Below are 14,260 nucleotides of genomic sequence, written 5' to 3'. Positions count from 1 at the left end.
TTTGCATTTTGGATGAATGCCACATGGTTTTGTTCACTTTTGAGCTTTTTAAAATGCAAATCGGATGGCCACGATGTCGGCATGAGCAAAAATGCTCATGTTCAGCATGACCTGATCTGCTTTCGACTTTGTCTTCTATACTTACGATCACTGTCCTGGCAGCATAAAACTCCATGGCTATCCCTTGCTATAAAAAAAAAAAACTTTCATAATTTTGATTTTTTTAATTACTTTTTTTTTTACTAACAAAAACCGCTATATACATTGGCTCTACTTGTCCTACTTATGGTCACTATCCCATGGAGTCGCGAAGCTTTGGCTTATGCAACCACCGAGGTGGTATCCCATGTGGTAAGCGGGTCCTGTGCCAAGCTGAAGGCCGAGGTTCGAATCCCTCTAGAGATAACTGGTAGGGGTCTGGTCTGCCTAACCCCAGCTTGCCTTTAAAAAAAAAAAAAGCTTCGGCTTACGCATGGGCCCATGCGATTCTGTTTTAAATTACTTGCAATTACAATATCCCACAATTTTGGCAATAATTTCCAATTAAAAAAAGTCTGTAAAAAGTCACATCAATTCGGGTCTCCATCATTTTCTGAAAGGCCCCAACCCGAAACCCCACAACGGAAAAGATCCAAACGCGTGCCGCTTTAAATATCTGCCTCGGCCACTGATCTTCTCCCCCTCCTTCCTCTCACGCTGATCCAAAAAAAAAAAAGTAGCTGATTTCTTGTTCTTGGGAGTTCTCGATCTCTCATGTTCCTAGTTTTGGATCGCAAGCCCGTCTTCTTTTCCTAGTTCTTTTCAACGAAGTTCACTCAGCAAATCGAGGATCTCGGAATTCTCCGTTTGCACTTGCGCCTATTGTGTTTTGGCTCCTCTCTGTTTCTCTCTTTTCTCCCGTTCTTGATGTGAGCGGGTGTGTCGTCATGTATGTAAGTGGATGTGCTGGACTCATTCGAGCATCTAGGGTTTCTTCCCTCAGCGGTTTCACAAGAGCGCTCGCTGTCCCTTCTTCTCCGTCTTTGTCGTCGTTGTCATCTTCGTCGTCGCGGTTTCTGAGCTTCTCTGCCCACCGGAACGGCCTCTTCAGCTCGATCAGGGCGTCTTCGCCGATCGGGAGGGATTGGGTGCGGGGATTCTCTCGGTACAGTCTCGATTGGAGGTCGCCGGTGAGCATCCGCGCGCAGATCAGGAGCTCCACGGCCGTGATCGAGCGGTTCGAGAGGAAGATTGCCACCATGGGTAAGGAGGATTGCCTTTTGTAAAGGTTTTTTTTTTTTTTTGGGGGGGGTGTGTGTGTGTGTGTTTTGAATTGGAGTTTGGAGGAATTGGGAATAAAGAAGTTGACCTCTTACTGTTCTTTCTTCTCCTTTTTACTTTGTGGATTTTTTTTAGCTTCCCAGAATGCTTTCAAGGGAATTCTGACCGGTCTGCCGAAGCCAGGAGGCGGCGAATTCGGGAAATTCTACAGCTTGCCGGCTCTCAATGATCCGCGGATTGGTGCGTTTTACTTTATTCTGGTTTTATGGAAGTTGGGTATTAAATATGTCTGAGGATTTTCTAATCTCGTTTGCATTTTCTCAATTGAATAACTGATTTAGCTGGTATTTGATTCGTTTTGGGTTGTGCAGTATTGGAATCATTTCCATGGTTTTGCTTCATTTCTTTTTCTTATATAACTTTAATTTCTTTGGTGTTAAATTTCCATATTTTGCTGTTTATCAATTAAGTTACTTGTTAATAAAATGATTGAGGCACCGTTTCATTCTAGTGCGGCTACATACTCTAGACTTTATGAAGGATTCCATGTTTTGTGTTTTTATTTACGTTTTTCAACATGGTCTTACAGCACAATTCTTTTCTTTTAACAATTTGTGCTTGCAGATAGGCTTCCATACTCGATCAGGATTCTCCTTGAGTCGGCGATCCGTAATTGCGATGAGTTTCAGGTGAAAAAAGCCGATGTTGAGAAGATCATCGATTGGGAGAATACTTCTCCGAAGCAGGTTGAGATCCCATTTAAGCCTGCTCGTGTCCTGTTGCAGGTACGAATTGCAGATGATGTGTTGGCGTAGGTGAAAATTTCTTTTCTTCATTTCGCCTTTTGCCAAAGAGATTAGAGTGTTACTAATATTTTGTTCCCTTCCTTTCTTTCAGGATTTTACTGGTGTTCCAGCTGTGGTTGACCTTGCTTGTATGCGGGATGCTATGAACAAGCTTGGAGGCGACTCGGACAAGATCAATCCGCTGGTATGACTTCACCCCTTGTGAAATTTACTGAAATTAATTTACTTATTTCTCTATAGTGTCTGCTAATAAGCACTGATCCAGCAATATATCAAACAATCAAGCAGTATTTGATTTACAAGTTGATTGTCTCTTGGGAGATATCTGATTTACAAGTTGATTGATACTTCAGATTTCATGTTAAAGAAAACAATTGTTGTTGATCTTGATGGAGCATTTTATGATTTATGTTGTGGATGCAGGTGCCAGTGGACCTTGTAATTGATCACTCAGTTCAGGTTGATTTGGCCAGGTCAGAAAATGCTGTGCAAACAAATATGGATCTTGAATTCCGTCGTAACAAGGAAAGATTTGGTTTCCTCAAGTGGGGATCAAATGCTTTTTGTAACATGCTTGTTGTTCCTCCTGGTTCTGGTATTGTTCATCAGGTAAAATAGTCTATAGGACCTTTGTTGGAGAGTGCTATTGCTGCATTTTTCTTCATTTTCTGATGAAATTCTCAAGTCATACTGTGTTGCTTAGCCTTATTGCATTGATTACCTAACTCATTTTGTGGTGTGGAACTTTTAGGTGAACTTGGAATATTTGGGCAGGGTTGTATTCAATAACAATGACATACTCTATCCTGATAGTGTGGTTGGTACTGATTCGCACACAACCATGATTGATGGGTTAGGTGTTGCTGGCTGGGGAGTTGGTGGAATTGAAGCAGAGGCTGCGATGCTTGGGCAGGTATTAACCTGTGATTGTTCTTAATGTTTCTTTTCTCTTTTTTTTTCCCTTCCGTTTTCTTTTCATTCATGTCTGCATACATGTGCGTGCATTTCAGTGCTTGTGATGTCAAAAACTTGATTCCTGTTAAAGCATGATATTTTCCTTTCTCATGCCTGATATTTTCTATATCTATGAGATTAAACATGTGCTTCTAGTTTGGCTAGAATGATAATTGAAAGAAGCATCAATCTGAAAAGAGCATCTGTTCATACTCTTGTCTTTTTTTTAAGATTTAAGCCATTTTAAATGGAAGGACATCAATAATAATGGGTTTCCTATCTTGTGTCTAGCTCTGACCACGTTTTGCTCTTTGTAGTGAGGTTTTTTTATTTTGTTGATACTAATTAGAAAGTAGGAGCTGAAGAAAGTTATAGAACCTTTCTTTGTGATCATTTTTGACAAGGATTGTGTTAATTTCTTTTAGTATTCCTTTCCTCTTTTTTCATAACTTCTGATTATCTTGTTTGAGGTAGTTTTTTTATCTTCTTCTTGATGGATGAAACAGCTCAAGTTTGTCTAAATAATTATTGTTATTTAATCTGATTTATCATTATCTGTTGTTTCTCCTCTGGGTTATCAAAAGAAACAAGTGCCTTTCTTTTAATTATTTTGTGTTACTAATTCTGCTGGTTAATTCCTGCATTCTCTGTACTTATGCTGCTGCACTATTGAATAAGAATATGCTCTGGAATCATCTCTTCAACATGGTAAAGAGAAGCTAGTCCCACTCTTCTGGACCCCATTCCATGACCTGGTGGCAGTTGACATGCTCCTCATGTTTGTTTATTTTGGGAAAAGTGCTGGGCCCACAATCATGGGCCATTAAAAGATTAAGACACAGGGTGCATGCACCATCTGGATTTTCATATTCTCTATGGTGGGACTGACAAAAGACGCTACCCACTCAAAGGCCCTACCCACTCAAAGGCCCAACCATAGTTGGCAAACTCGTGACTCAGGCTCGGATCGGACCCCTAATGGGTCACCGAGTGATCGGGGTGACTCGATGACTCGGACGAGTCAGGACTCTATATTTTATAGTGTAAGCACATGTCTAAGACATGAAAATAACTAAACTTCAAGCTAATATGTCAAATAAATAAGTTACAAAAACATATAATTATACATGATTATTAACTTTTTTCATTAAACAATATTGGATTCTTCATAACAAGTGACTTTAAATAAAAATTATGCATTAAAATAATAAAATACATGATAAAAAAAATTTATTTAATGGGTTGGATCGGCAGTCCTGAATCGTGACCTAGTTGGGGTCTGATCCGGGTTGACTCAGGCGATTCCCGAGTCGACTCGCCAGGTGTGCCAACTGTGGGTCCAACTACTGCTTGCCTGGATCTGTTGGTTGATATGATGATAAACCAAGTTAACCAAGTTGAGTTCCTGAGCAGCCGATTTCCCTTTAATGGGGTGGTTTGGGAAATAATTGATTCGGTCCAATTACTTTGAGGTTTATTTGTGGGCCAGAAAAAAGGACCAGAGTTTGTTGCTTTTATCCATTGAACTTTGTCCTTGATCATGGCAAAGATTTCTTTAAATTGGACTAATAGGTTTATTCTTTATTGTCTAAGTTCTGTCTAGAAGGACAAATGTGTCCCCTTCTTTAGAATGGGCTAAATCATCTTGGGGGTCTATGCTAGAAAAGTCAAGGAGATAAACAAGCAGCAAAGGTATTGCTTTAAATAGACCAGTGAAGCGGCAGGAGTTGCAAACATGACATTGTTTTTGTCTTTTACATGGAAAGTTGATAAGTAATGGTCTCCACAACACTGGAATACCCAAATGTCAGGGAAAGCTTCCTACTCAATGAATAGGTGGTTTTTCTTTCTTTGAGGTTCTGGCTGGAATATTGTTAAAATGATCTTTCATTGAAGACCAACAAGTTGTTCTTATAGCCATTGATTTGAAGCTTTGATATCTGTTTTTGTCTTTCTTGTTATTCGGTTGACACATTGACTCTAAATCCTCTCTATGTTCTCTCACTATTATCACGGGAACAGCTTGCCCTTATGATTCCACCCACTAAAGCTTTACACAGATTTAGCATTGGAAACTCGTTCGATTTTGCATGACCTATTATTGCATGCATTTCTTATGCCATGTGTGCTGTATCTGAGCTCCCAATTATGGCCAATTGTGGGCTTGTTGATGTAATTTCCCATCAGCATCGGTTGTTGATGTTTTTTTTTGCATAGTATTCACAACATGATGACTTTCAACCTGATTTTTTGCTACAGTTGAACACATTTGTAAACTGAAATGCCATTATGCATACATGAGTTTCACATTCAAGGGGTTTAGCATGCCAGATATTATAAATTAACATGGATGGAAGTAAAACGTTCCAACGGATATTTTAATACTAAAAATCTGTAGTTCATTATTAAAACTAATTACTTGTTGAATGAAATTGGTTTCTAACGCTTGTTGATGGTGTATCTCTTCCATTCTGTGTATTTTTTGTTGTACCACTGTTCTTATGTAGTTATTGCCATACAACTGCCTCACCCTTCTAGGTTGCATTTGTATATAAGTTGAAGAATCTCAAATTTCTTGTTCCTGACTGTGCATATGCATCTAGCTTAAGGTCCTTTGTTGTTTTTTATTGCCTTTTCGGATAACATGATATTTGTGAGATCCTGCCTTCATGTTATTCTTCTATTTTACTGGATGAATTGCTCATATAACTTGCCCAGAGTGATGCTTACATGGATGATCATGGGTAGATGTATTAGCATAACCAAATCATATGATTAATTCATGTTTTTCTCCTCTTTTGACTTCTTTTGCAGCCAATGAGTATGGTTTTGCCTGGTGTGGTTGGGTTTAAGTTGTCTGGAAAATTGCAGAATGGTATAACAGCTACTGACTTGGTGTTAACTGTCACACAAATGTTGCGGAAACATGGTGTTGTTGGGAAGTTTGTTGAGTTCTATGGTAATCCCAGTTTGATGCGGAAGCTTAAAACTAAAATTGGTTGGTTTTATGAAACTCCAACATTTTATGTAGTTAATTATTGTCTGCTTGTGTAGGTGAGGGCATGGGGAAACTGTCATTGGCTGATCGTGCCACTATAGCTAACATGTCACCTGAATATGGTGCAACCATGGGCTTCTTCCCCGTAGACCATGTCACTTTGCAATACCTAAAATTGACAGGACGGAGTGATGAAACTGTTAGTTGTCCCATCTGTATCTTATTTCTTAAGAATTTCATTTGCAGATGACGGGTTCCTGAGCATTGTGGGATTTGTTTTTGAATTCTTTCACCACAGGTTGCAATGATAGAGGCATACTTAAGAGCAAACAAAATGTTTGTTGACTACAATGAGGTGAGTTTAAGTTTACAGCATTGTTGCAAGGTTCTTGGACATGATGCATGATCAACTGAGTCCGTGTTTTGAAATGCAGCCTCAACAAGAAAGAGTGTACTCATCTTATCTGGAGCTGGACCTTGCAGATGTTGAGCCATGTATGTCAGGGCCAAAGCGGTAATCTTATGTTCCTTTACATTCAATTCAAGGTTTTCATTCATTCTTCCTTTCCTTTTCTTTTTGACCCCAAGGTTGATTCTTTGGCAGACCACATGATCGTGTGCTGCTGAAAGAAATGAAATCCGATTGGCATTCTTGTTTGGATAACAAGGTTGGGTTTAAGGTAAGGTGCTACAAGCTTTCCTGTATTGTGCTTCATTTGATGTTCAACCTGTCTGCTTGGATGAGGCTCAAGAGTACTTTGAACATCCCTTGCTGATTATTTCAGTTACTCTTTGGGTCACACCCAACTTTCCAACTGGGGATACTAAACGTTCTTGATGTAACCATACCAAGATTTAGGTGCACTAATATACAAACAGAAGAACAAGACATCTCTTAGATATAATAGATCCTAGGAGTAAAATATTTTCTCGTTTGTTTACTAGTTTATGTCATTAAAAAGAAGGCAGGAAGCCATTGAAAATTCCACTTAAAACTTCGGTTCAGTTATCGTCAGACAGAAGTTAAAGTAATGCACGGAAGTTTGTGTTAGCATAGTAAGAAATAAGAAAAAGCGACCTCTTCCTAATGCAAGTGCTTGTCATCTCATGGAAGTTACAAATGTTACTTCCATTATCTAGCTTACACGTTGTCCTTTGATGGCTTATCCTGTTGGCTAATGCTGAATAGTAGATAAGTTGCTCAAGGATGTAAAACCAATGTGAACAAAATGTATGCTTTTCCTTTCTATACTTTGTCTTAATAATTATGTGCTTGCTTTTTGTGTTATTACATTATTTATATATCTTTGGCTTTGAGTTTGCAGATATGATGTCTTGTGGTTCGTTTCTTGACAATGGTTTCTTAACTTTGATATTATGTTGGATTACAGTTTAAAAGACATTATATCAAGGCTGAGATTAACTTAGAATTTTCGAATAAATGCACTTATTAGTTGGTTGGCAATTTTGTTTGTTTATCTCCTAAGACACAATATCAAAGCTTAAAAAACCATGTTATTCACTTTTCTTGTTGGGGGCTTTAGCTAATACTTTTTCACGTAACGTGGTTGATACTTGTTGGTGTTACCTTTTTTCTGATTATTACAAGTGTCTCTCCTTATTATTTTGCTTACTGTTTAGCTTTTGTGTTTTCTTTGTTTTACTGTTATTTAGAATTATCATAGTGAGTTTCTTTTTCATGAAACTGCTGCAAAGAATGTTCATCATTAAATTTGTTCACCTTGTTTCCACCTCTAGCTTGTGTCGTGAAATACCAAACTTAAGTTTGAATTGGAATGTCAAACCTAGCCATCTCGAGCTCTATTATTTTTATTGGAAAAAAAAGGAGAGAGAAATGACTGTCCAGCTTAATTTCCTTTGATTTGGGATCTCATGTTAATGCAGTATTATAAATCTGTTCTAGTGCCACTCATGATTTTGCAGCGGAGATCCATGTGCACCGAGATTGGTTGGATTCATTTTTAATCAACATCTGAATAAATAATGCATTTTTTTCAAATATAGTTTATGGTTATTGGCTTAAAGTCCTGAACCTTCAAGTTTGTTTCAACAGGGATTTGCTATTCCAAAAGAAGTGCAAGACAAAGTTGTAAAGTTTCAATTCCATGGACAGCCTGCGGAGCTTAAGCATGGAAGTGTTGTTATAGCAGCTATCACCAGTTGCACAAACACCTCTAACCCAAGTGTTATGCTGGGGGCTGCGCTGGTTGCAAAGAAGGCTTGTGAATTAGGCCTTGAGGTTAGTTACATTTTCTTGTTTGTTCTTTTCAGTTTTGTAGTAGTTGAAAGCCTTCCATTCAATCATTTAGTAGAACAGCTTCAGGTCTATGGATCAATTTTTTATTCCATCTTTGGACCTTGTATAACAGTATCGTGGAACTCTTTTCTCTTATGATTAGGTCAAACCATGGATCAAGACAAGTCTTGCGCCGGGTTCTGGAGTTGTAACCAAATATTTACTCAAGAGGTAATTTGCAGAGAACAGCCTACTGCGTAGACATACTAAACAAGGCAAAGTTTTCATGTAATGTTCTGTTCTGACATTGATTTAGTCTCTGAAATGGACTTGTGTAGTGGCCTGCAAAAGTACCTGAACCAGCAGGGCTTCCATATTGTTGGGTATGGCTGCACAACATGTATTGGTAATTCTGGGGACCTGGATGAGTCAGTTGCAGCAGCTATCGCAGATAATGGTAACAATTCCTTTTACTATGGCTGCAAAGTTGTTTCATCGAACACTTAACAAGTTGTGTGTCCATACATTTTCCTCATGGGTAGTTTCCTTTGCCAGATATTGTTGCTGCTGCAGTACTTTCTGGAAATAGAAATTTTGAGGGACGGGTTCATCCTTTGACACGAGCAAATTACCTTGCTTCTCCTCCTCTTGTTGTTGCATATGCTCTTGCTGGCACAGTAAGTGAACCAGTTCCTTTATAATCTCTGTTTCCTGCTTGTTCATGTTTTGACTATTTAACTGCCTACAATGAACTTTCAGAGTTTTAGAGATGTGGAAATATGTAAATAGTAAAGCAAAACTGAATACATCTAGGGAAATATGAGTGCAAACATTTTTCTGCATGCTTGTATGTTAATTATGTTGCATGGAATTTTTCTTATTTTGCTTTTCATGTTACTGGTGGGTTAACAGGATTGTTTCTACTTGTGTTCTGGCTGATTTTGGGTCTGAATAATTGTCAATCCATCCCAGTTCTGTCACAAGCCTGATATTTTGCATAAGATATTCTTCTTGGGCATTTTTGCTTCTTCCTGATTTTTTTTTTAAGATCTTCAATTGACAATAAAAATTCTTTGCAGGTTGACATTGATTTTGAAACAGAGCCGATTGGCACTGGGAAGGATGGGAAGCTTGTCTTCTTCAGGGATATCTGGCCTTCCAATGAAGAAGTTGCAGAGGTAGGGAATGCAACACTCATTGGACTTTGCACTTCTTTTTGGATCATGTTTGACACTGTTTTCTGTTTAGGTTGTGCAATCATGTGTGTTGCCAGACATGTTCAAGAGTACATATGAGGCTATCACAAAGGGTAACCCTATGTGGAATGAACTGTCTGTTCCTACAAGCAAACTCTACTCGTGGGATCCAAGTTCAACATACATTCATGAGCCGCCTTATTTCAAAGACATGACCATGGCACCGCCTGGCCCTCATAGTGTGAAGGACGCATACTGCTTACTAAATTTTGGTGACAGCATAACTACTGATCACATTTCACCTGCTGGTAGCATCCATAAAGACAGCCCTGCTGCTAAGTATCTACTTGAGCGCAGTGTTGACAGGAAAGATTTCAACTCCTATGGTAGCCGCCGGGGTAATGATGAGGTGATGGCAAGGGGAACTTTTGCCAATATCCGCATTGTCAACAAGCTTTTGAAGGGAGAAGTTGGGCCCAAGACGATCCATATCCCGACAGGGGAGAAACTTTATGTATTTGATGCTGCCATGGTGAGTCCTTTGTGGTTAGTTTGTTTTCTTTCATCATCAACCTCTTGGTGCAATGCTTGTCCGTTTTTTCTTGTTTATTTATTTTGGTTCTGGTTTCCTTGGTATACTTCTGAACCATCGCTATTTTCACAAAGTCATTATTTTTAAAGTATTGTGCAGACATTCTTCTATTGAACATTGACAAGAATATTTTGTTCTTTTCATATGTTTGCTTTTGGTGCCTTGTTTCCTGCTAGTTGTGTGTATGGGTTTTATTTTGAAACTGATTGAAAATAGGACATCTGATTTTCATGTCAACAATTCTGTTTAAGGACGTTTTATTTTTATATCAGCAATTTTTGTTTTTTTTAATAAATTACAGAAAGCTCCTCAATAACAGCTATTTACAAGAAAGCAGCCCAACATTTTGCTAGTCACATCTAACCGCCTATTTTTTCTTGTTGCATTGCAAATAGCCACTAATGGTTAGAATAAACTTTTGTCTTTTGTTGCTAAAATGGCTCATCTTATGTAAATTTTTTTGTTAAATGATTACTGACTTGGTAATTTTACAACGAAGCATTCTTTGATACAAAGATGAAAAAAAAAAAACAGGTGGTTAAGTGTAATAATAAAAGTTGGGTCTCTCTTTGTAAGTACCTGGTAAGTGGAGCAGTTTTCTTAAATTTGCCTTTTTTCTTTTAATTGGAATGTTTTGTCAAACAAACTTCTTGGCCAGTTTGCTATATATGACAAAGCATCCACTTCCAAGTTGCTTGTACTGAAGTTGTGGTGAAATCTTTCAGAGATACAAGGCTGACGGGCATGACACCATTGTCCTGGCTGGAGCTGAATATGGCAGTGGTAGCTCTCGAGATTGGGCTGCCAAGGGACCGATGTTGCTGGTTTGTCTATTATTTCCCCATTTCTCAAAGGAATTTGCTTGGTTTTGAGTGCATGAATGCTCAACCTTGTTTTTTTTCTTTTGCCTTTGCCAAACCAGGGTGTAAAAGCAGTGATTGCCAAGAGCTTTGAAAGAATTCACCGCAGTAACTTGGTAGGAATGGGTATAATTCCCCTTTGCTTTAAGCCCGGTGAGGATGCAGAGACACTTAGCTTGACAGGTCATGAGCGTTACACTATCAATCTTCCAAACAATATCAGTGAGATAAGGCCTGGTCAGGACATTACTGTGGTCACTGACAATGGGAAATCATTCACTTGCACAGCCCGCTTTGACACAGAGGTAACCCATCTTTTCTGCTTATAGTGATACTTGCTTTTATGACCTTATTCCATTTCTGGAAAGTTACCTAAATAAAGAACAGTATTCTGTTCTCTGAAAATTACCTAGGTATGATGTGCAGAAACTGATTATTTTCTGTTTTAAATGTTTTAATATAATTCTCTCAATGGATGGATAGAATACTTGGTTTCTTTAGGCCTTTTCCATTCAGATTTGTTGTCTTAGCAAAAATCACAGTTCTGTTCTGACACACCTAATGTAATTGCATATGCAATTTTTGTCTAGTTTCCTGTATCTGAAGAAGTCTACTAGTTATTTGATGTTTGAGTTGTTTCATTGTAGGTGGAGTTGGCTTACTTCAACCATGGAGGTATTCTTCCATTCGTCATCCGCAACCTGATCAATTCACAGCAATGAAAGGGCGAAGTCATTGATCTCTCGGCTTCTGGATTTTAAATGTGAGAGAGCTATTTCTTCCATTTGAACTTGAACTTTCGGCTGGGTGATATTGCCTACTGAAGTTCCTTGTTATAAGGAGTAAGTTCCAATAAGATTTACCAGCCCGGTACTGCACAAGGAAGAGATTGAATGATACAGAGTGCGTGCATTTGCATGCGGCACTGTATAGGTGATCTGTTGGTTTTCTGTCCTTGAGAACCTGCTGTCTTTTGTAGCAGAGGTGAATAATAAACTGCATAATTGAAAATTTTCCAAATAAATCTACAACATGATTTGTCAAGGCTGGTTTGATTTATCCATAGTTTTTTAATGGAATGAATATGATGCCATTATGTTTGCACTGAGGTGAGAAAAGGTTGGCTCTTGCAACATCACTTGGTAAATCAATTCAAGGCTGCTATATGTTCTTTTGATGGTTATACGTTACATTGGCTCTTGTTTTCTTAATCCCTTAGTGTAGCCTGAATACTTCACTCGATAGGCTGTGCCTCTACCTTCAAATTCTACAGTAAATATGGGTCAAGTATAAGTTAACTGCACTTATTTCTTTTTCGATAATTGTAAAGATAACCCTATTGAAAAAAAACCTAGACGGGTAATCTAATTTCTTAAAAGATATATGCTTTCAACGGGGCTCCCCTAGTCTGGTAGGAGCAGCTAGTGCATGTCACCTTGTGTTGGGACGTTGCAAGTTCAAATCCCAATGGTATCATTGTATAACTGGTAGGGGTCTGCCTAACCCAAGCTTGCCTTTCAAAAAAAAAATGATTACATGTTGGCGTCCAGAACATGGCGATTACATGCCAAGTTGGGAAATTATGCATGTGAATGCTAGGATCTCAAACTTTGGATGTGAAAAGAGATCCAAGGATTAGAGATACATGTATTTGCAGCTTGATCCACCCTCTCCTCCCCCTTATGAACCTTAAACCCTAATTTGAGGTGGATTTGGCATTCAGTGTTTGTTTACCTCCATCCTTGGCATGGCTTCTACGCCAGATTCAATACATAGACAGAGATTTGAGGTATGTGCACCCATGTTATGCTGATCCACGTTGGTATTAAAACCCATTTTATGCATTCTAAGCCCGACTTTTCTCCTGCCAACTTCAGTCTGCACTAGATATTGTTGTGTGTGTGGTGCCCTGTTCCCCTAGTTGAATCAATCAGTAAGCCCCCTGGAGAGGTGAGACATTTGTGGAACAGGTCTATCTGTGGTAGCCCGAGGGGGGTTGGCATAGTGGGGTGGGGCCTTGGCTGCTAGACGGGCAGTCAAAGTTCGATTCTCATGGGTGCCACCCCCTCTGTGCAAGCCAATGCGTAGCATAGGCCCTGGGGCCAGGAGTTCTAGCCTCGGAGTTTTACGCTGCCGGCACAACGACAGTAGGTTTCTGGTTATAAATTCAAAAAAAAGGTCTATCTGTGGTAGGAGGGCACAACCCACAGAAAACAAGTCACTGGCTGTTTTTCAGCTGTCGTGAGGGCCATATTTTATAAAAGGCAAAAACTCATGGGTAACTCGTTTCTATTGTAGAAAAACACTATTCTTTTATCACCAAGGGGGGCTCGGCTTGTTTGGTAGGAGCTGTTAGTGCAAGTCACCATGTGTAGGGACGTTGCAAGTTCAAAACCAAATGTTATGTGTCTAACCGCAGCTTGCTTATAAAAAAGAAATGAAAGGTTGCTAAAAAGGGATTGGAAGAAATAAGGAAATGCATGCCTTTAGCCAGTAAGTAGCACCATAATCTGATTTGTTTGAGGCAGTACAAAAAACAATCCATTTTGTGGTTGAAGTCATTAATGTGTTTTACTAGACAAGGGTGAAAAACCTAAGCGCCTTGATCAAATGCTTTCCTGTTGAGGGAGTATAGGGTAGCTCACCACTGCATATATGAGCATTTTTCTGCAACCAACTAGGGTTGGTAAACAAGTCAAATGAACCAAACAAGGTATGTTCAGGCTTGGCTCATTTACCGAGCTCATTTCTGGGCTCGTCTCTCTCTCTCTCTCTCTCTTTATATATATATATATATATATATATATATATATATATATATATATATATATATATATATATATATATATATATATATATATATATATATATATATAATGTGCTCACTCGAGCCAAACACCCTCTGTTGGAGCTCAACTTGTTTAAGCTAAACGAGCTGCTCGTGGCTTGACTCACTAGTTTTATGAGCTGGTCTTTAACAAGCCGAACCAAGCCAAGTCATGAGCTGTTCAGTTTATTTACCAGCCCTACAACCAACCTTAGATCAAGCTTGGCTGTCAGGACAAAGCTTGTGCATGAGTTAACAAAAGGGCATCCAAGCAAAATGTGGCTCAGCTCAACTCAACTCACCAATACATGCTATGCTCCACATGACAAAGTAGGACTAGAGAACCTTGGTGTAACCTGAAGTTGTTCGAAGAAGCCATTAACGTCCAAAGAATAACTTTTCTTTTACAATAACCCTTATTTTCTTTCTCATAATACCAAAAAGATATGAGATTGACTATAAGGAGATGGGATAGGTATTCTGTCAGAGCACCTCTGGATTCTGTTGATC

General features: G+C 38.9%; 1 protein-coding gene across 1 annotated transcript; it reads left to right on the top strand.

The window, feature by feature from the left end:
- The first annotated feature begins 675 nt into the window (after positions 1 to 675).
- Positions 676 to 11,967, top strand: LOC149844611 (putative aconitate hydratase, cytoplasmic). Its single transcript, XM_089994939.1, has 20 exons — positions 676 to 1,242; positions 1,396 to 1,500; positions 1,885 to 2,045; positions 2,158 to 2,250; positions 2,490 to 2,675; positions 2,818 to 2,979; positions 5,835 to 5,979; positions 6,075 to 6,217; positions 6,317 to 6,373; positions 6,453 to 6,532; positions 6,623 to 6,698; positions 8,093 to 8,278; positions 8,439 to 8,506; positions 8,614 to 8,732; positions 8,831 to 8,952; positions 9,355 to 9,453; positions 9,524 to 10,003; positions 10,789 to 10,887; positions 10,986 to 11,228; positions 11,571 to 11,967. The coding sequence occupies exons 1-20, from the start codon at positions 927 to 929 to the stop codon at positions 11,643 to 11,645; spliced, it is 3,015 nt and encodes a 1,004-aa protein (XP_089851065.1). The 5' UTR covers positions 676 to 926; the 3' UTR covers positions 11,646 to 11,967.
- Positions 11,968 to 14,260: the final 2,293 nt, after the last annotated feature.

This window comes from Nuphar pumila, chromosome 2 (assembly GCF_984573655.1).
Source record: "Nuphar pumila chromosome 2, dmNupPumi1.hap1.1, whole genome shotgun sequence".
NCBI classification, from domain to species: Eukaryota; Viridiplantae; Streptophyta; class Magnoliopsida; order Nymphaeales; family Nymphaeaceae; genus Nuphar; species Nuphar pumila.
This window is presented reverse-complemented; position numbering and strand designations above follow the sequence as displayed.